The 22,580-nt window shown below is 46.7% G+C and overlaps 2 protein-coding genes across 2 annotated transcripts in view; one reads left to right on the top strand and one right to left on the bottom strand.

Moving 5' to 3' along the window:
- The window catches only part of DHX36 (DEAH-box helicase 36), a 50,673-nt gene extending 45,947 nt beyond the window's left edge, over positions 1-4,726 (top strand). The window contains exons 24-26 of the mRNA XM_046657924.1: positions 193-313; positions 1,022-1,174; positions 1,571-4,726. Coding sequence (XP_046513880.1) covers positions 193-313; positions 1,022-1,174; positions 1,571-1,756 — 460 coding nt within the window. The 3' untranslated portion in view covers positions 1,757-4,726. The remainder of the gene's footprint in view (positions 1-192; positions 314-1,021; positions 1,175-1,570) is intronic.
- Positions 4,727-12,189: 7,463 nt separating this feature from the next.
- The window catches only part of ARHGEF26 (Rho guanine nucleotide exchange factor 26), a 110,545-nt gene continuing 100,154 nt past the window's right edge, over positions 12,190-22,580 (bottom strand). The window contains exons 12-14 of the mRNA XM_046666588.1: positions 16,113-16,180; positions 14,845-14,949; positions 12,190-14,333 (exon numbers count right to left, since the gene is read on the bottom strand). Coding sequence (XP_046522544.1) covers positions 14,191-14,333; positions 14,845-14,949; positions 16,113-16,180 — 316 coding nt within the window. The 3' untranslated portion in view covers positions 12,190-14,190. The remainder of the gene's footprint in view (positions 14,334-14,844; positions 14,950-16,112; positions 16,181-22,580) is intronic.

Below are 22,580 nucleotides of genomic sequence, written 5' to 3'. Positions count from 1 at the left end.
TTTAGAGAATATTCATATTTAGCTGATATTTTCCATGTTGTATTAAAATAAAATTCTCCTCTTTCCTCAAATGAAATTTGTAAATTTATATTGCGAAAATAAACTGAACTCATCTGTGGAGTTTTTAGATTCTGGAATTGTTTAGAATATCCCAGAATTATTTTTAACAAATGACATTTTAACTTTTTAAAGGGTGAAGGTTTACACGAAAACCGATGGACTAGTTGCTCTTCATCCGAAGTCGGTCAACGTGGAGCAAACAGAGTTTCACTACCACTGGCTCATCTACCACCTGAAGATGCGCACGAGCAGCGTAAGTGAACGTCGAGAACCAGCGTGCGTCCGAGTGTCAGTCTGGTTGTAGTTTCCTAAGTGTGTGCTTTTCATGATGATAAATAAAATTACAAATAAAATTTCATAATTAAACATGAAATAAATAAAACTTCTCTTTAAATAAAGGTTTTTTTCCTGACATGTGTTATAACTTCCTTAAAGCAAATCACCTCTACTTTTTATGTGCAGGTCTGTCATCATGGATTGTTGCATTTTAATTAATTGGGACAGTTATTTGATTTGCGTAATTTTCTTTCAGAGTCTGCTTTCAAGCAATACTGGCATTTTATGGTATATAGGAGTTTATACAAAGAATTTTGTTGGCATGTCTCTATACCTTAAAAGTATTGGTCAGAATACTAAGTGGGATTCTGTTTAAATATAGATAAAAATAATTTTAGCTACCTTATTGTTTTGGTTTTGTCAGAAAATATTTTGTTTGAAGAATTGTGCTATTGTTTGAATTGAAACAAAAATATAAAACTCCTGTGTTCTCTGAGTTAATGAAGAATGGCTCATTTTAAATGGTATTTCATCAGAGTTAATCTCTGTAGTTACACGAGCAGGATAACACCTCTTTTAGAAGGAAAGCATTAACAGATGGATGCTGGTGATGGTATTGAATTGTGTGGCCGTCGTCCTTTCAGCCTCCTCATGGTATTAATGGGCTTTAATTCTCATTGTGTAGATATACTTGTATGACTGCACGGAAGTTTCTCCATACTGTCTCTTGTTCTTTGGAGGAGATATTTCCATCCAGAAGGATAAGGATCAGGAAACCATTGCTGTGGATGAGTGGATTGTCTTTCAGTCTCCAGCCAGAATTGCCTATCTCGTTAAGGTGACTAATTGTCATGATTGTCTTTGAGTCTACCTACAAGTTAGTGTGTGGCCTTGTGGTTTCGTTTCAAATGTTACATATGTTACAGTAAACATTTCTTGCTCTATTTCAACAGAGGAAATAGTGTTGAGAAATCGATTCATAGTTTTTCCAGATTGTTTTTTGAGGTAGTTACAGACCAACCATTCTAAATGGCTAGGTGTGATGGAATTTTTTAACTTTATTATACTTCAGTTGGCTACTAATAACCACACTTTAGTGAGTTGCTCATTAAATATTTCAGTCTTTTGTATAATAGCTTATGAAATTCCTTGTCCCAGCTAAAGTCACTTTTATTTGTTACATTGTTGGATGGCATCTGCCCCTGTTGAACATACATAATTTCTCCATCCTCAGGAATTAAGAAAGGAGCTAGACATCCTTCTGCAAGAGAAGATCGAAAGTCCCCGTCCTGTCGACTGGAAGGACACTGAATCCAGGGACTGTGCCGTCCTCTCTGCCATCACAGACTTGATAAAAACACAGGAGGAAGCAGCCCCCAGGAGCTTCCCGCCACGACTCCAGGATGGGTACTACAGCTGACGGTGTTCTGTGGTGGTCTCTAGAGCCTGTGTGACAGCCGTTTTCCATCCTAGTGTAATTTCGGCTGGATGCCAAACACTGGGACATGAGTAATTTTCATGTGTAAAGTAGAAACCTTCAGCAGGTAGTAAAGACTTAATGTGCATGAGTTAACAATGTTATTTGTAGCTATTATAAATATACCATAAAAACAGTATGTTCTCGGCTCATATATTCTGCTGTGGTTGTGTCCACACTGGGAATATTCCTCTTATATATAGTGAGTGTTGTACCACTTGAGAAATTTTGTTCTATTATGAAAAATTAATTTTTCTGCCCATGACTGAGTAAAAATAGAATGGTAACCAAAAAGCAGTGTCAAGTAAGAATTTCAACACAGCCACATTTTTTTAATGAAACTACTATCAGAAGTAAATTAATTTGTTGTAATAAAGTCCAATATTTAATAAAATGTACAGCGTGTAAATCTCAGCTAACTTTTTCACTTGGTTTCTACCTCTCCAGCTATCCCTTGGTTTATTTGCTGTTTTTTATCTTTTTAGAATATATTCATACCCCTTTTACATTACCATATGCAGCATAATGTAGCGATTGAGAGCATGGGTCTAGAGGCTGACTCCCCAGATTTCAGCTCTGTCACCTCCTACAAGTTTTGGGCAAGATACTCGACCTCTCTCTGTTCTTTTATCCTTACCTGTAAAATACAGGTCAGTTATATAGATTAAATATGTTAATATATCTAAGTGCAGAGACAAGTGTCTGGGATGTAGAGTGTGCTCACTATATCTTAGTTATTGTGTGTCCCTGAAATAGTTTTTTTGATAACAGTCCACTAAATTACACTTTTTTCCATGCTCTGAGTGCTGGTTCACCCTCAGCCAGTGGAAGCTCCTGTAACACAGTGTATTTTCAGCCCCTTCAGGTTGTGGCGAATCCTCCTGGTTGCTGTCCAGCAGCCCTTTGGCGCCTTCCATCTTGCTTGCACAGCCTTGTGCCCAGGGATGTTGGACGCTTTTCCCCAAGAGTGAACCGGATTGTTCTAAGCCAGTTGTGCATGATCTTACCCCCTTTATTAGTGGCTGATGAGGCGTGAGTGTGTGAGCCTGTGCTGGCTATTGGCAGCTGAGATCTCCAGTGGGATGTCGGAGGAAGGTTCCCTCGCTGGCAGAAGCTGAGAAGAGCAACTCCTGTGTCCCTTCTTTGGACATGGTCGTGTCTGAATCTGGCCCACAGAGCTGTTGCCACTGTCTTAGGATCACAGGACTGCCTCCTGGGAACGTGGAACCCAGTCCGTGATCGTGCCAGTGAGATGCTGAATTGTGCAGCTCTGGGACCGCTCTACTCCTGGTCCGGTTTTGATTCAGTTAGGCCTTTGTTGTTCTAGCCATTGTTAGTAGCGTCTTTTGTATGAGTCGGCAGAAAGCATGTTAACTGAAACATACTGTCCATCGTTGGTGTTGTCTGCCAAGGCCTCTCTCTACCGTGTATTTTGTGATCTAACGGTTTGACCCATATGTCTGACAAAAGGTGTAAAAATGGTTAGTACTGGGCAGCCTGCAGAAAGAACACAGGAAGAACATCCCACTGCACCCTAAAAACTACAGCTTTCATCTTGCCTTCCAATAAAGTGTGAAGAAGCCAAAGGAAAAGAGTATTGGACAGTGCATGGGACTTGCTGACAGTGCTGTGAGCATCTGCTGACAGCCTGGCTCGGGCTCTGCTCCCATTTCCGGGCATGTGTGTCCAACTTGTTTTGAAGGTGCTGTGTCCCAAGCCCGTTCTCTTGGCTGGTCTCCCAAGTGATCTGTTTCTCCCTGCATTGTCAGCTTGAGTCACGTCACAAGATTGCAGCCTGTTAGTTTTGCCCCTGAACTCAAGGGGACCATGAGGTCCTATTTGTTTTCTAAGACTGTTTACGTTTGTGCTTTTTTTCTTGCTTTTTCTATCCAGTTTCAATTCACTTACTTGGCCAAAATGGTCCTGGCAGAACGCATTTAAAAAATCTGTAAAGACAGATTACCAGTTATTTTTTTCCATGTTCATAAACCGATGTTTTATCTCCATATAAATGGGTGAAGTATTCCTAAAGAATTGTTGAATAGATGAGCTATTCGGACATTGAAGCAGTTATTGTCACCCCCGATTCATGATTCTCTACAGCTGATCAGGATGCAAAGTTTGATCGAAGGTGCTATTTACATTCTGTTTCTTTTGTTTACAAAAACAGGTATTACTGAGTGGAAGATGTATTCGAGGTCTGAGAACTATTATTTGGTGCTTTTTAAGAATAAGACATTAAGAGGAAAGTCTATTTGCCTCACCATTCTGAGTGATGCCAAGGATAACTCTTGAAAAAATAACCCTGAAACAGAAACTTATGGAAGAAAAAAAGAAACGACTGAATAATCTTTAAAAAATGTCTTTGAAAAGTGAGCCCATGTGACACCTTCCTAATTCATTAACTTGGGCAAAAGCTCTAGATAGATTTACGCCAATTATTACAAGTGATTTTCTCTTCTTACTGAACTATAGATAAGCTTTAGAAGTTTATTTTAGTGCCCCTAGTCAAAGTCAGTGGTAATTTTCCTTCCACTCACTTAGCTCTGTTTGTGTATGTTTATTTTTAAGTAATTGTGATCACATGGTTTCAGTTCAACATAGAAAAAAAAGCATGTTACCATTGCTACATTTTGATCTATTTTCCTGCTTTTTAAGCTTTAATGTATTATTTTATATATAATAAAGTTAGCCAATTTAAGTGTATAATTCTGTGAATCTTGTCAAATGTATTAAGTTGTGTAATCGCTACCGACACAGTCTTGATAGAGAACATTCCTATCACCTAAAAATTTCCCTACTTCCCTTTGCAGTCAGTCCCCTGCCCCATGTCTACCCATTGGCAGCCACTGATCTGCTTTTGGTCCCCAGTTTTGCTTTTTCTAGAATTTCAAATAAATGAAATCATCTGCAGTCTTTCGTGTCCGGCTTCTTTCACTTACCGTGATGTTTCTGGGACATTATGTTGTTGCAGGCATCAGCAGTTCCTTTTTCATTGTTCAGTGGCACCATATCTTATGTCATCCCAGGGCTCGCTCATTCATTCACCAGTCGATGGGCCTTTGAGTGATTCTTAGGTTTTTGCTATTATAAATAAAGCTGCTCTGAACATGTATATACAAGTCTTGTGTCTAGACAGTCTGTTTTCATTTTTATCTTGGGTAAACACCTATGATTAGGATTGTGTCATTTGGTAGGTATGTTTATAAGAAACTGCCAAACTGGTTTCTGCAGTATGTGCGCCATTTTACACATCCACCAGCGACACATGACGGTTCCAAGTGTTTCCAGTCCTTGCCAGTACTTGGTATTTTCAGTTGTTCGTTTTGTTTAAATTGGAGCCTTTAGTGGATGTGGAGTCATAGCTCATTGTGGTTTTAATTTGTGTTTCTATAAATGATTAGTGGTGAGCATATTTCATGTGCATCTTTAGTCGTCTTACATATTACTGTGTTTTGATTTTCCACTTCATATATTAAGTGATTGGGGCTTTAGGGATGTATCTGACTACGCTTTGTGAATTTCAGAGATGCAGAAAATTAAGTGATTGACACTGGAAATGGCAAAATGTGCCACTCGAGTTGGCTGGTACAGTGTAAAGAGTTAAGCCGCTGTCACCTAGTGCCAGAAGGGAATAGCATCAGATTTAGGCAGTCATGGTGTCAAAAGGTTGTACGCAAGGTGAGAAACAGGGCGTGAGACATTTCTTGGTGTGGGAGAAGGCATGGGGGCTCAGGGAGATGGCTGATGGGCAGGCAGTGCAGATGACTTCTCAATTGTGGTCCTCTTTCTGCTTCTTAATTTTGATTAATGTCATAATGGTCTAGTATGAATTTTCAAGTAATTTTTTTCAAGAAGACAGTCATACGTTTCTGAGTCCTTGCAGAGTAGATTCTGTTACCCTGACACAATGAAGGCAACTTGGTGGGGAATAAATTCACTTGAGCAAAGCTTCCATTTAATGAAACAGAGTGATTCCCTGATTTCTCTGTTTTAGGCCTTCCCGCTGGAGGCCTTTAGGTATTTCAGTGCTTAATTCTTGCCATAGTTCCATTCACCCCATCTTACCAGCTATTTCTCTTGTTAAATTGATTATTTTTAATTGTTCCTGGAAGCCAATTTTTGATTTTAAGTCAAAGATGATTAAATGTTTTTGTGTGACCTGGAATACCAGAGATCTAAATATTTTAACATTTTACATCGATTTAACAAACTTGGATAAGGCATGTTCTAACTTGACAAATATACATTCATAGTAATAAAACTTAAAATGGTATAAAATCATGTTTTTTCAACAACTGAAGGTCAGCAGAATGTCTGAGGTGATCCAACTGTAGTTTACTGAGAGTTTTCCCAAGTATTTTGACTTTTTCCAGATATTCTTTCACATCGGTTGGTATGACCCTGTCGGTATTTTTCTTCTTCCGGCTGTTAGGATGGTGGATTACATTGATTGGTTTTCAGATCTTGAACTGGTCTTGCATTCCTGGAATAAACCCCCTTTGGCTGCAGTCTGTGATTCTTTTTATGTGTTGCTGAATATGATTTTACATATTGCTGCATTGAATATTTTAAGGTTTTGCCTCCGTGTTCATGAAGGTTACCAGTTTCCAGTTTTCTTTTTGTGAAGTAGTGCTGGCCTCATAAAAAAGCTGGGAAGTGTTGAGTTCCTCTTCTAGTTTCTGGAAGAGATTGTGCAGAATTGGTGTTAACTCTTTAAATGTTTGGGAGATTTCTCCAGTGAAACCATACTTCTTTTTCAGAACTTTTTAGTAGTTACAGGACTATTCAGAGTTTTGGTAGTTTGTGGTTTTCAGTGCATTGGCCCATTTTATCTAAGCTGTTGATTTCAGCCTGTCAAGTTGTTTGACTGTCCCCCTATCCTTTTAATGTCTGAGGAAGCTGTAATGATTCCCGTTTCATTCTTGACACTGGTAGTCGCCTCTCTTTTTTTGTCAGTCTTGCTAAAACAGGTATCAGTTGTGTTCATCTGTTCAAAAGCACTAGCTATTTGTTTGATATCTTCTGTATTTTCACTTTCATTGATTTTTTTTTTTTTAAAGATTGGCAGCTGAGCTAACCTCTGTTGCCAGTCTTTTTTTTCCTTCTCCCCAAAGACCCTCAGTACATAGTTGTATATTCTAGTTGTAGATCCTTCTGCTTGTGTTGTGTAGGACGCTTCCTCGGCATGGCCTGATGAGAGGTGCCATGTCCGCGCCCAGGATCCAAACCAGCGAAACCCTGGGCCACCAAAGCAGAGCATGCAGACTTAACCACTAGGCCACAGGGCCGGCCTCCACTCATTTCTATACTTGTCCTTAATTCCTTCCGTCTACTGCTTTAGGTTTCCTTTGTCCTTTATCTCTAGTGTCTTGAGGTGGAAGCTTAGACTTCTTGTCTAATATGACACTTCTGGTGCTCTAAGTTCCTCTCTGAGCACAGCTTTCGCTGCATCCTGCATATTTTGATGCTGTGTTTTCATGTCATTCAGTCAATGCGTATTTTTACTCCTTTCACCTGTGTGCCTCCTGGGTCTATGGATGGTTTAGGAGTGTGCTGTATAATTTCTAAGTGTTTGGAGATTTTCCTGTTTTTCTGTTGTTAATTTCTAGTTTGATTCCATTATGTTGGTCAGAAAACAAACTTTGTATGATTTCACTTCTTTTAAATTTGTCAGTTTATAACCCAGAAAATGATCTATCTTGGTGAATGTTCATACCTCCATGAAAAGAATGTATAACCTTCCATTGCTGGGTGGAGTGTTCTGCAAACACCAGCTAGTCCCATCCCTGGATGGCATTTTCTTCTCTACTTTTACCATTGTATTGTGCATATTTGGCTCTTTTTTCCTTTCAGTTCTTTTAGTTTGTGCCTCATGTAGTTTTTGCTCTATTATTTGGTGCACACACATTGAGGGTTGTTAGGTCTTCACAGATTGACCCTTGTGTTTTCAGATAGTTTTAGCTCCTGGTAGTTTTCTTTGCTCTGACATCCGTTTTATCTGATATTGCGAAGCCCTTCCAGCTTTCTTTTGATTGGTATTTGCTTGATAGATCTCTTCCGTTCATTTAGTCTAAATTTATTTATATATTTGACATGTGCCTCAAGTTGACAGTGTATCTGAAGGTCACTTTTCAAATCTACTCCATCAGTATCTGTCTTTTGATTAATATATTTAGGCCACGTACATTTTACATATTCCTGGATCTTTTAGGACTTCAGTCTGCAGTTTTCGTTTCTTTATTCCCTTTGTTTTTCATTCCTTGTTTCCCTTTTCCTGCCTTCCTGTGGGTTACCTGAAAAGGTTTTAGTATTCCCTGTTACCTTGTCTACTGTGTTTTTCAGGGTATTTCTGCGTGGTTTTGGGGTCGTGTGGCTCTGTGGGTTACAGTTTACGTGTGTAACTGATGACAGCCAATGAGTGTCAGCGTTGTGCACTTGGAGTAGAATGTGTATGAGACGCTCGCCTCCATCCAGGTGCCTTTTCCCTCTGCTTTATAACTCACTTTTCCTAGATAGCTCCTTCGCATGCATCGAGAACCGTATCAGACAACGTGCTTTTGCTTTCAGCCAACTAACACAATTTCACACACCTGAAGCCGGTCTAGTATGTTTACCAACTGTGTGCCCATTCTGTGCCGCCTTCATTCCTGATGTTCCAAGTTTCCCCTGCTGCTGTGTCCTGTTTGGAGAACTTCTTTCAGCAATTTTTTTAAATGAGTAAACTATTTTTTTAGAGCAGTTTTAGGTTTACACAAAAACAGCAGAGAGTAGAGGATTCCCTTATAAACCTCACCCCCTCCTCCTAGTTTATTAGCTTCTTGCATTAGCGTGTGTATTTGTTCCAGTGGATGAGCCCGTGTTGATGCATCATTAACTAAAATCCACAGTTTGCAGTAGGGTTTGTTCTTCGTGTTGTACATTTTGACAAATGCATAATGACGTGTATCCACCATAACCTAGAATGCTTTCACTGCCCCAGAAAAAGTCCCCTGTGCTCCACCTATTCCTCCTTCCCTCTCCCTGGACCCCTGGCAACCACTCATCTTTCACTGTCTTCATAGTTTTGCCTTTTCCAGAATGTCATATAATTGGAGTCACACATTGTATATATCCTTTCATAGTGGCAACTTTCACTTGGTAACATGCATTTAGGATTTCTTCATGTCTTTTCATGGCTTGAGAGTTCATGTCTTTCATTGCTGGTTAATATTCCATTGTCTGGATGGACCACAGTTTGTTTATTCATCTACTGAAGGACATCTTGGTTGCTTGCTTCCAAGCTTTGGCAATTATGAATAAATCTGCTGTAAACATTCATGTGCAGATTTTTGTGTGGACATAGTTTTCAACTCATTTGGGTAAATACCAAGGAGTGTGATTGTTGCATGATATGGTATGGCTAGTTCTGTAGGAAAATGCCAAACTCTTCCCAGTGGCTTTTGCATTCCCACCAGCAATGACCGCGAGTTCCTGCTGCTCCACATCCGCACCAGTATTTGGTGTCATCAGGGCTTGCATTTCAGCCATTCCAATAGGTGTGTAGTGGTACCTCACTGTTGTTTTAACGTCCAGTTCCTTAATGATGCATGTTATAATCTTGAGCATCTTTTCATAGGCTTATCTGCCATCTATATTTCTTTGCTGAGTTTTTAAGATCTTTGCCCATTTTTTAATTGGGTTTCCTAATTGTTGAGTTTTACGAGTTCTTTGTGTATTTTGGGTAACAGTCGTTTATCAGATATGTTTTCCAAGATTTCCTCCTACTCCGTGGATTGTCTTTTCATTCTCCTGTCTTTTAATGAAGTTCAGCTTATCTGTTTTTTTCTATCATTGATGATGCTTTTGGTCTCGTATTTAAAATGTCATTTCAAACCTAAGGTGACCCAGCTTTTCTCCTCTGTTACTTCTGGGAGTTTTATAGTTTTGCATTTCACATTTAGGTCTAAGTTTCCGAATAAATGGATATTTCTTCTTTTGTTACTGATTTCTAACCTAATTGTTGTGATCAGAGAAGTCACTCTTTAACTGCACTCTAACATTTGTTGAAACTTGTTTCATGACCCAGGCAAGAGTCGAATGTTGTAAATATTCTGTGTGCTTGAAAAGAATGTATGTGTCTGTTATGTTGTTCAGATCTTCTGTACTTTCATTGGTTTTTACCTGCTTGTGCACTTCTTTTATCTGTCTTTCCTGCCAGGTGAGAGGAATGTGGTAAAGTCTCATGCTGTGACCTGGGACTTAGTGCTCAGATTTCTGCGAACTGTGGCTTTCTCTGCACTGAGACCATGTTATTGGGAGAGCACGTGTTCAGAACTGTTAGGTCTTCCTGCTAAGTGAGGCTCTCTGTCCCTGGCTGTACCTTTTCTCTCACCGTTTTATCAGGCTGACAGAGCTACCTGTGGTGCCTGTTGTGACGTTCTGCACAGATCCTCCATCTGGGCTGATGGGCTTGTCCCCTTAGCTGCTGAAGTGCTACCAGATGGCAGCCTTCACCCCTCAACCCTCTACAGGAATCGTCCTCGGCTGCAGGGAGTCACCTTACCCCCGGCCAGCTCCCCTTCCTGGGGACAGCCTGCATCCCAGCTGGTCAGAGCAGGGCTATGAAGGCCCAGTCCCCCTGCCAAGCCCCTCTGCCCTTCTCCTCTGAGACCCAGTTAATCCCTGCATTCGCCATCTCTTCTGCATGCTTCCCGTGGGTTTCTTCCAGCCCCTCCCAGCTCACCGATAATCTCCCTTAACCGTCCAGTCTGGTGTTATACCAGTTCCATAATTTCTAGCTGTTGTTTTTCCTCCATCACTCCTGTGCTTGTTCCATATTGCACTTGAAAGTTTGGCTTTACCTCCATAGACACCGACTACAATGATTTTCCTGTCTCTGTCTAGTGGCTTCGACTGGAGTCCCTGTGAGTGTACCACTTTTCCTCTATCACGATGCTGCATCTCAAAGCGTTTTTGCTGAATCTTTCATTAGAGAACTTATTTTTGGAAATAACTGAGAACTAAGATGATGCTAGCTTCCTCCAGAGCGAGGATTTGTTTCAGGATGCAGGTATGCTGGGAGCCGAAGGGCAGATCTTGAGTCGTTCACGTCCTCACTCTAGAGTCAGCCATTTGGGGCCTTCCACAACAATGGAGATGATAGTGGGCACCACCTCTGACCTGCATCTTTTTAGCACTGCGAGCCCACCAAGGAGCTCTGCCTCTGCTGCTTCCCAAGCCTGAGAAAATGCAGCAGTGACTTGGGGTGGAGGATGGGGCAAGGAGGAGGATGCCTCCTGCTCCTTCTAGAGATGGTACCCCATCGCTTTCCTCCTCCACTAGCTTGAGTGGAAATCCAGCAAAGATGCCTTTGACTGGCACCTCCTATCACATGGCTGCATTTCAGCTACAAAGTATGCTGGGAAACTAGCATTTTAAGGTTTCAGAGAGGGTGTTACAGGCAGAATTCTGAGATGACCCCATCATCTCTGCTCTCTTGGTATTGCATATGTGATTATGTTACATTGCGCAGCAAAGGAATTTTGCAGACCTAATTAGGTCCCAAATCAGTTGATTTGGGGTTAATCATAAGGGAGATTATCCTATGGGTCTAACATAGTAACACGAGTTCTTTAAAAGCAGTTTTCTCCAACTCGCAGCATGAGTCAGATTGCAAGTGTGAGAAGGGTTCAACATGCCACAGCTGCCTTGAAGATGGAAGGGGCCACGTGGCAAGGGACATGAACAGCCCCTGGCAGCCAGCAGGGAACAGACCTCAGCACTACAATCACAGGAATTGAATTCTGTGAATAACAGGTAGGAGCCTGAAAGAACACACCAGCTCCAGCTGAGAAGCACCAGCCAGCACTCTAGTCGCAGCCCAGTGTGGCCCTGGGCAGAGAACATGGCCATGCCGTCCTGGATTCCAATCACAGAACTGAGGTGAGAAATGAGTGTTGTTTTAAGCCACTAAGTTTGTGGAAAATTTGTTACACAGCATAGAAAACTACTGTAGGAGTCATTTGTTGCCTTCTACCGAGGTTCACAGCAGGGTGAGACGTAAGCAGAAAGGTTCAGATACCGAGGGGTCAAAATGAAGGATGAGACACGCTCCAGGGTCAAAGCAGTTAGGGACTATGAGCTATTTAAGGGAAGCTACCCACGAGTCGGGCAGCTTTGTGGAAACAGCAGAAACAGCGTGGCCCAGCTCTTCAAAACGCTCCGCCCTCCCCAGGCTGCTGATGCCAACACATCCCCAGAGAGGGACGATCAGGCCCCTCCACGTCAGCTACAGGCTCCTTCTGAAGAGAACGCTGATTTGGCCAAAAACTCAGCAAACTATAAACTTAAATGAATACATCCTACAGTAAATTAAAACAGCACAAAACCACAAGTATATACAAAATCTTTATAAATTCACATATTTCACCAAAAGTGTACAAGCACTCTCAATTCATTGGGACAAAAATGAACATTTTTGTTCTCCACAGGTCACTGAATGAAGTCACTGTACAATTCAGAGAAGCAACAGAGGAACTGAACTAGGTTTGAAACAATACTGTGTCATGTAAAAACCACAGCTCACGGTTGAACCTAAACATTGTGAATGCGTTGAGCACCTGCCCTCGCTTTATCTGGTGACAGGACTGACCTGCTTGCTAAATAAGGCTTTGATTCCTAAGATGCACAAATTTCCAAAACTGTTAACATCTCTACTTATAAATTAATTCACAGGATTCGTACAGTTGCTTTTAGCTTCAACTGGGTATTAGCAAAAATAATACAAAATGATCCCTTTGCAAGCAACAAGTTTACCTTCCTTCCTAAATGAAAACCTCCTATTAGATTACAACCTGTTAGCCCCTCCTCCAAAAGTCTGTGACCTTAAAGAGAGACAAGACTTTCTGTTTTACCAACCCCGAGACATCTCTTGTGCAGCCACTGCTAGACTGGCCCGGACCTCAAGGAACTCGGGCCTGGCATAGCTCTTACACCCAGAAATATGTGCATGACACATGTGGAAAGGAGAGCAATTGGGGCGAGCCAGCTCGGAGGCTCGGGTGCCCCAGGCTGGCCCACTGCTGAGGTGGCGGACGCAGGGTGTGTGAGCCAAGCTCGTCTCCGCACGGGGTTTCCACAACTTAATTCACAGTCCGGGTGACTGGCTGGCCGACAGTAACGGGGACACGTCAACACAGATCTGAGCCCTTGAACAACGTGCCCGCTGCCAGCTTCTGTCCCTTCATGGAGGAGAAGCGGGGGGACAGCAAACTGGGCTGCCAGGAATCATCCCTTCTCCCCTCCAGCCTTCCAAACTCTCACTCCCTCTCGTGAAACGTACTATTCAAACGACTTTTCTCCCTCCTTGAAGCTCCGCAGACACTGCAGCTAAGAGAGATGCCAGTCCAGCAAGCAAGGCCTTCAGTGCAATTAAGGGCTCCCAGTAAGGTCAGAGGTTATGTTTCATCAGGCACCCTGCTGGCTTCCTGATGCCTCTAACAGCCTGACTTCATCTTCCGTGAGATCTTAGTGTGTTTCAGTCCATTTCCTGGATGGAAATGGGAGCAGGAACAGACAAAACCCTGGAATTACTGAAGGTGAAGCAGCCTCACCTCAGCTGATCAGCTCATTTGGGAATATTTTTAAAAAGTAGAAACCCTGTCCTATATTAAGGATTTTCCCACACAGGTGACCCATCTAAATCCTATGTTGTTAGAGTAGCTTAGGTCTTATGAGGCTATGCTTAGATAAAACCAATACTGGGTGAGATGGAATTTAGAAACATTTTTTAAGTAAGCCTCCTCACTTCCCTTCAATGAGGAAAGAAGTGCAAAGATTCAGGTGTCAGTCCCCCTTTCCTGGAAATGGGTTTAGAAAAACGAAGCTCACCTTCAAAACTCTACCAGTTCCTTAGAAAATCAACAGAACATTAGAATCAGTGCTGAAATACGAGGCAGGAACAATGGCTACAGAACTGGGCATTCTTTGAAGACAGTCTTGCTAATACTGGGAGAACCATGGAAAGGAGGGAGAGTAGGACCTTGGTTAAGTGAGGACAGAGGAAACCAGGACACAGCATCTTCTACCCAGGTTTTCATGCCAGAACATGGTTCAACCAAGGGGAGCTGAAGCCACCTGATCCCTGAAGTGGACTCAACCACCCTATTTACCCCTCAAGAAGTTGCAAGAGGATTGTTGTGCACACACACAGCTTTGAGAACTAACTGTGTTCAGTGGCTGTTCTCCTGAGGGAGCAGAATCACTTGGCAAGCTTAAAGACAAGTGTTTTCATTCTTTGAAATAAATAGGCTGTGTTAAAATTAACCAAGCCAGCCCAGAGCAAGCAGCCCACCGTGCTATAGTGCAAATCTCGCAGGAACAGGCCAGTGGAGAGGCTACACGTTGGTCTCCAGCCCCAGCAAACGCCCCATCCTTTCCACGTTCTTATCAATGGTAGCTTGACACGTTATCTCCTTGGCACATTCCAGAGGAAACCAGCCCCTTTCTCCATCTCGCAGCCTTTCCCCTTCATACCAGCCTGCAAAGAAGAGAGTCCTTGTGAAGCAACAAGCATTTGGATGAATCCTGACTGTGCTCACCCCAGAGGATATGAGCAAGTTTCAGGGGCAGCCTCCTGCCCCAGGTTGGGTACCATGGATGAGGAAAGGCAAAGAGAGCGAGGTGGACCTGAGGGAAAGGTTTCGAGGGGGAATGAATGCACACCAGGCTTAGACCTTGAGGTGAGGCCCTGAAGGCGGTGGTGAGAGACTGTGTGAGCTTGGGCTGAGCGGGCAAAGGCGTGCTCTGGGCAGTAGGAAAAACGGTTTCTTTTTTCAAAGGAAGGAAGGAAAACTTTTCATGGTTCTTTTTGAGTAACAAACCATGTGGCTGCATCCCTATCTAACACATGTAAAGGCAATAAAACGCTCAGGGAGGAGAGAGGTACACACGTGTGAGAAGACCGAAGGGAGACGGGAGAAGAGCTCCAGTAACACACAGCAGCTCGGTGGCCCTGTGCGCAGGCCTGTCCCATGAGGACGCCCACTCACCATCGCTGACGCACTGGTAAACCAGGACCACGTCCGCCACCTGCAGGGAGAGCTCGTCGGGCTGCTTGGCGGTAAAGGAGCGAGTGATCTCCACCTGGGTCAGTGCTGCGGAGGAAAGGGACAAACTGAGCTCTGGGAGCAGAGGGAAAACACAATGGGCACAAATCAGGAGTGTCCACCTACGCGGCCTTTCTGTGCAGTTCAGGGCCTCCTGGATGGAAGCAGGAAATCGCTTCCAGGCTCACTTTTGGCTCGGAGCATTAGGGTTTCAGAAGCTCAGAATCAAGAGGCCTCTTATGATGTATGAATCCCCTCATAACAGCTCGATAAGGAGTCACCAGTCATGTCACACAGTGGATGGGAAAAGAGCCATTGTGCACTGGGGAAACTGAGGCAGGACAGACTAGGTACAGTGCCAAGGCCACCAAAACCCATGCCCATCAGGGAGCTTCCCCACCACCAGCAGCAGAGCACGGACGCTGCCGAAGGTCAGAGAAAGGAGCCCCACCAAAGGTCAGAGAGCGCTCCAGGGCCCCCTCAAAACACTGAATCACAGGAGAGCAACTACTGCTGAGGCTTGGGACCCAGGACGTGACCGCTTTCTTCATTGTTTTCAACCTAACACTCGATTCTAGGGAACTTTAAGCCAATCCCTCCAGCTGTGGCACTAGGCTGTGGTTTTGGGGGCTCCGGGATAGCCAGCCCGCCCGGCTGCCCTGACCTCTAGACGGACCTTCCACCTGGAACTGTCCAGAGAACCGTGACAGGGAGGTGAAGGCACCCACAGCCAAGATGCCACCCCTCACTGCACGAGTTCCCAGCGCAGCAGAGAGTGAGGTGCGTCTTGTTAATACAACCACACTCACAACAAAGGTCACAAGGACGGTGAAGTATTTTCTTTAGGATTAAAAACACATTTCAACTTAGCTGGGACTGTCAGTATGGAGCAGACTCAACCTGCAATGCTGCCCATTAACAGAGCTAAACCTTGTGGTCAAGCAGGGCTCTTGACGTGCACCCTTTAGCTCCGTCCTCCAGGAGCCCCGAGCCACGTGTCGGGGCACTGGACCTACAGGGTGGTCACGGGCGCAGGAGGATGCAGACATCTGCACGTCTACAAGACAAGGACTGCCTGGAATTGGATGCAGACTCCTCCACTTCCAAAGCAGGGGTCACCCAGGTCTGATGCAGGGCAGCAGGAAGGAAACAGACAGGAGGCTGAGCACCAACGGCCCCAGGTCACAGACGGGCGCCTGGTCGGTACTCACAGGTGCGGTCCTCGGGCCGCTTCCCACTGCTGCGTCCCAGGGCAGTGATCCAGCGGGCTCGCTCGCTCCTAAACACAGAGGGCACAGCGACTGAGAGACAAGTGTGATCTAGGACATACAGCCACCCAGGAACCCGGAGATTCCAAGAGCGAGGAGGCTGGGAGGGTAGGAGGTATTTAAAAATGACAGTCACGGAACCCTAACGTGGGCTGAAAACTAGCCACTGTGAAAAGATTCTGAATGAATTTGGCTAGTTATTCACTAAGCGGAATTTCTCACGTGACACTGTAACATTTAACAAAGAGCTGATTACACCAACACGCTGTAATCATAAAAAACTATTCAGTACACTCACAGTCTGATGTTTAACATTTCAAAAAACTAATTTCATTAAAAATAAACCCTACTAGATCAGCCTCTCTGCACGCCCTCTCCTCCTCCTCCAAACAATTTCAGAAAAGACGAGAAACGAGATATTTAAAGTGGTTTAGTTCCTCATACAACTAATATTGCCAAGTATGAGCCTTACTGAAACAGAAATTCTGACTTTTTTTTAGATTGTTCTCAAATGCTTAAAATGGTGTCATGAGTACAGCCAAAAGAAATTTTTTTAAGAAAAACTCAACCAAGACTTTTTATACAATTATAAGCTATAATTACATGAAAAAATAATTATTGAACTAAAGGATCAAACATCTCAGTAAGCAAGCCCCAGTGCACAGTGCAGTCACCCGGTTTGTGATTCAGAAAGTCAAGCATCAGGGCTGTAATTAAACAAACCACACACTTTAACCTTGCTTATCACAGGGGCCCCTCCTCGCCCCAGGTGTGTCCACTTTCTGTTCACACTGCAGGCTTCTCGGCGCGGCCTTTCCACTCTGCTCTCCTCGCTCTCACATACGACCTTCCCTCGTTTTTGCCTCCTTTGCCCACTTGCTGTCACTCTTGGGAGCACATGTGACACCAAACCCTCACTTATCTTGGGCCTCCAGCTCTGCCGCGTTTACGCAGGGGAACCTGCCCACGAGCGGCCGGGTGGAGATGCCCACGGCCACGAGGTTCCCTCGTGCCACCCAGGGACCTCCGCGCAGCTGACGGCACTGACCACTCTGCTTCTCTTGCGGTTTCTGAAAGCGGAATCCCGGACCACGCCCACTCTCGCATCTGGCTGCTCCTGCTGCACACGTGCGCTGGACGCTGAAGGCACAGCCTCGGCTCCCCCCGCGCCTCCTCGTCGTTCGAGCCCACACATCCGGCCCCGGCGCAGTCTGCCAGCCCTGGTCCCGCGTGGCCCGGGCACGGCGGTCACACCCGGCCAACGGGAGGTCAGCTGGGCACCAGCGCAACTCAGCTCCTTCAAAAATCTAACCACTGCAAAATAATTCTCCTAGCCCCTAAACGTTCTACAATTTAGATCTTGTGACGGTTACGTAGTTGAATTAGCTATTTCCCGTTTATCCTATCAAGCAGCTCATGAGACCTAGTCTGGTCCAGAATCCTGGAGCTCAGCTAAAGTGGGTCAATTCTCTGTTCCACTGTGAGAAAAGACCCTAACCATCGCCTCCTTCCTGTTTCTCGGGGGTCAGTGACAAGGATCACAAAAGGTCGAGTGTTTTGACAGGCACTATACAAACGTGAAAGGTCATTACTGGACATGGATTCCAGATTCAATGCGGAAAAAACACTACAACCTGGAATATATATACATTTTCCCAAACAAACCTGTTTCTATATTGTGGATTTTTCTTACAGGATGCAGTGTAAGATTTTGTCAGAACTGCTATTTACCATTTTCTTCCATCCCATTCACTTCCTGCTGTTAATTAAATCATTCGCAGTGGCAGAAGAGCACAGGGCAGCCTGCACGGGCACCTCTGTCAGGAGCCGGAGCTGCTGGCTGAAGGGCTGACAGGACCCAGCACATGCGCTCGGCTTCTGGTTCTTCCTGGGAGGGATTCCGAGAAGGACCTTTGTCCACAGTTTGAGGTGAGCATATCCCATAGCAAAATATAATGGGTGGAGAAAGTTTGCATCCATCACTGAACGGGCCTGATGTCTTGTCTCTGCACACATTGGACCCGAATGCCACGCAGCTCCCACGATGAACGCAGGACCCCAGGGACACCACTCTGTGCACCCCTGGGCCCGGCCAGCCGCCGCTGCCTGTGCTCATTTCAATGAAGGTGGACAGAGGCACTCTCGGCTCCACACTCCTCTTCAAAGGCCCAGAGTGAACAGAAAGGACAGTGGGGAAACATCCCTCCTTTGTCCTTTCATCACAGATAAGCTTCTGCGTTTCTCACAGACTAACATCTCAGTAACAAGGTGACTTAAGATTGTTAACAGGCCAACAGACGTTACGGAGTACACACGGCTTGATGTACAGCCCAAAACATGTTTAACTGCATCCTTCACAGTGAAAGTGGAAAAGCAGATGGAATTTAGGGAAAACGTGCTCCAGCAGCACAAAAAGGATGTGAACAGAGAGAGAGAAAAGCGCTGACCCCACACACGGCCGCCCCGCCTTGCCTCGGGTACGGGAAAGATCATTATCTCAGCTGTGGGCCAATTCCAGGAATACCGGCTGGTAGCGGCTATGGACAGCGTGAGCGAAGCATGAAGCCGGGCTGAGTGGGGCTCAGGATGAAACCGCGTAGGACTGACGGGCGAGGAGACCCATTAGCAGCTGTCGCGTGCTTCACGGTATAAGTGACACATGGGTTGTCTCAGGAAGCAGCAGTGGATGCAAACGTGCGGAAATGTGCAACAGAAGAACCCACAGGTGATGGACCCACCCAGACCCGGAAGCCTCGGAACTGGCACCACATCTCCAGACCGGACCCCTGGAACGTGCTGTTTACAGGAACACGCGGTAGGGAAAGCGAGGCGGGGTTGGGGGACTGCCCTCAGACAGGCTGCCCTTCTGACGGGAGAGCAAAGAGGACTGGTCAGACACAGAGGGAAACTCGGACAGACAGAGAAACCAGCTCAAAAATGAGTGAGATGGCCCACACAGCAACCTGTTGCCGGAGGTGATGCAAGAAGAGGATGCGATGCTAGACACTCATCTGATGCAGCCGTCTCAAGAGGAGTACCACGCAGGACATGCCACTGCACCAGCTGCTCACCAAAACCCAAAACACCCTCGACGACTCCTCTCACTCACAGCCACCCCAGCCCACCTGATCCATAAGTGGGCCCTGGTGTCTCCGCCTCCAGAATATGCTGTTCCCCCTCCGTGCACCACAGCCCAGCACCACCAGGACGCCCTGGACCAGGGCAACAGGACCCCAACTGCTCGAGCCGTCTGCCTGGAGCTCCCACCACGGCCCACAGGGCTCCGAGTCAGCACTCCTCCAAACACCTTTGCTGAAGAGCAAGTCCCAGCCCGCCCACTACTGTGGATCACGTGTCCTCAGACAGACAACAAAGCCGAGCTGCTATCACATGACCACCTGCTTCGATGCTCAGAAAGGTCAGGCTGCCATCAGCTTTGATGCTTCCTCACGCCAGGCCAGGACCAGCTGAGGACGCCCAGGACACACAGGAACAGCTTGGGTTGAGAGGCACTGGCCTCTCCTGTCCCCGCCTCTCCCTGGTTTCTTCTGGTCTCGCCATCTCGCTCTGTTCAAGCCAGGTCTGGCAACATCAGACTGGCTCCTGAGCGAGTTCTGCACCTTCTGTGCCCAGTGCCTGGAATGCCCTGGCCCTGCATGCTCCCATGGGCGGACTCTGTCTTGTCACCCAGGGCTCAGTCCAAATGTCACCTCAGAGAAGTCTTCCTGCACCATCTCATTTAGGGTACACGTCCCCATCCCAGCACTCCAGATCATCCACTCCAGATCACGTCCCCTAGATCTGCTGTCTCCACTGTACTTACCTTTTTTTGGGGGGGGGGGGGGTGAGGAAGATCGGCCCTGAGCTAACATCTGTGCCAATCTTCCTCTATTCTGCATGTGGGTTGCTGCCACAGCATGGCCGCTGACAAGTGGTGCAGGTCTGTGCCCAGGAACCAAAACCAGGTCACCGAAAGCGGAGCGTGCCAAACTTACCCACCAGGCCACAGGGCCAGCCCCTTTACTTCTGAAATTGGATGTGGAAGAAATGCTTTCCCACTGCCCCGCTCACTGTGGGCCACTGGCCCAGGCAGACTGGACAAGTTCATCGCCACCCAAAGTTGCCCTCCCTGAAGGCAGGAGGACATGGGCAGAGGCTCCCCGAGGCCAGAGGCCCCAGGGCAGGGACACAGCCTCTGCACAGTTCACTGCTCCATCCCAGCGCCCGGAAGACACCTGAGGGGGTGCAGGTGCTCAGTAACGTCCCCAGGATTCACAGGGAGACCGAGGCTGCTCCCGGGAGGTCAGCTGTGAAGGGAAGGGGAGACCTGGGAGGACCGGGGCAGGAGGGGCAGCATGGAGGGTGGGCGAGACGGAAGCTGAGGGAAAGAATGAAGTGATGGTGGGGCCACAAGCCAGCGCTTGGAGCGCCAGGACGTTTCACGCAGCAGCGCAGACCTGGGGCGGCCCAAGGCAACATCCAGGAGTCCGAGGGTCTGCAGGGGGCACTCCAGGGCGAGAGAGACACAGGCGGGGAACAAGAACCAAGTCGTCGGGGGAAATAATTTTGGGGACGTGCGCGGTCTATTCAGTATTTCATAGAATATTTCAAACCATACAACACCCTTAATTGATACCTGAGTTTCCACAAGCTTCTTCCTTCTTAGTCTATGGACTTAAAAAAAATGTGCACGTTAGCAGTTTCTCACATTTAAGAGCATGGGCCTCCCGGGGTTTCCGTCCAGACCCAGCACAAGGCCGAGCGAGCGGCACAGAGGAGGGAAGGGACTGGCTGCGGCCCCTCCTCAGACTGAGATCTGTTACTGGAGGGAATGGGCTCCGGAGCGCCAGGGTTGGCCCAGCCCACAGGGATTCTCCTCCCTGTGAGGGGCGGCAGGGCCCCCAGCTGGTGGGTCTCCCTTTCCACCTGGGAAGGGGAGGGCTTGGACTGCACACTTGTAACTAGGGCCACCACATATTTCACCGTCCCAACACGACACTTCGGAGGGTCAAAGGGCGCTGCTGTTGATTCTGCCAGAGCCACAGGCATCGTCTGGATCCCGCAGAAACCACACGTGCAGCTGCCTTCCTCATGTGCTTCCTTGAGGCTATGGCTCCCTGCTCTGCAAACACCAGGGTCCCTCCTTCCCGTTCTGTGGCCGGCAGGCCGCACGTCCCAGATGCTCACCGGGGGCCTGCCCACCTCCCTCCGGGGAGCTGCTCTGCATTCTCACGTCCTCAGAGCTGCTGGTCTGCACGTCCACAATCCCCCATCTCTGTGCCCAGTGGCAGCACCTCCCACTGCTGAGTCCACACTCCATCTACCCTGACGCGGCCTCCACGGACAACAGGTTTTCAAAGAAGGTGAATGTCTAGGTAGGAAGCCCACTCTTTTTCAAACTAAAGAATCAGCAGGCAAAGGACACCTGTGACTGGTCTGCAGTCCCACACTGTCCAGGCCGGGGGGTGGGGACACCTGGCTTCTCAACTGGTCTGCTGATAACCAATCCACACGCGGCACAAGAGAGAAAATCTAAAAGCACGGCCCCACCGGCACAGCGTGCGAATCTCAGAAGCAAAGCAAACATTCTGCAGAGAGCAGCTCTCATGGCTCAGAACCAGGAGCACAGCCGGCCTGCAGGCCTCCGGGCACAGAGCCACGCCAGACCGTCAACAGCCGGCTGCCACTCCAAAGAAAGCGCGCCTCGGCTGGAATGCGTCTTCCTTCAACACCAACGCCATTTTAAGTCTTGTATGCTTAGAAGAGCCTGTCCATTTACTCACTTTCAACCGTGCATGGGCAGGGCAGGGAGCAGAGTGAGGGAGTCACTCCTGTGCCCAAGAAGACACCTGCCCCTCTGCCTTCTGGAATGTTCTCTCGCTGTTAAAGAACTACAAACAGGAGTCACACCCAGGGGCTGGTGGGTGACATAACTAGATATTGTGAGACAACTTCCGACTGAGGGAATGAACAGCACCCAGCCCGCAGCAAGACCAAAGGAACAGTGTGGACAGAGGCTGCAAGTGACCAGGCAGGGACCTGGCCTTGGTGTGGAAAGAACCAGGCAGGTACGTCCACTTCCTCCTCCTGGGAAATCTCAGAAATGAGGGTGGAGATGCGATACATCACAGATGGAACAGTGGGGAAAAGCCTGTGTGTGCGCGGCGGCCTGGACCGAGAGAAATGGTCCCTACATGCAGGGAAGGGCAGACAGCCAAGGACACCACAGCTCCTGACCCTAACTAAACTCGACGAGAGAAAAGCCCCAGTTCCTGAGGATGCTGTACGAGATCCTTAATGTCACGTGCCATCCAGAGCTCAGGCACACGGCCTTCTCGTTTTAAGAGCGGCTTCCAAACAAAGGACACCCAGTCTGTCCGCATGGCCACAGGGTCTGACTGCTCTCAGGGT

Source organism: Equus quagga, chromosome 1, assembly GCF_021613505.1.
Source record: "Equus quagga isolate Etosha38 chromosome 1, UCLA_HA_Equagga_1.0, whole genome shotgun sequence".
NCBI lineage: Eukaryota > Metazoa > Chordata > Mammalia > Perissodactyla > Equidae > Equus > Equus quagga.
Note: the sequence above shows the minus strand (reverse complement) of the source record. Positions and strands in the feature narration are given on the sequence as shown.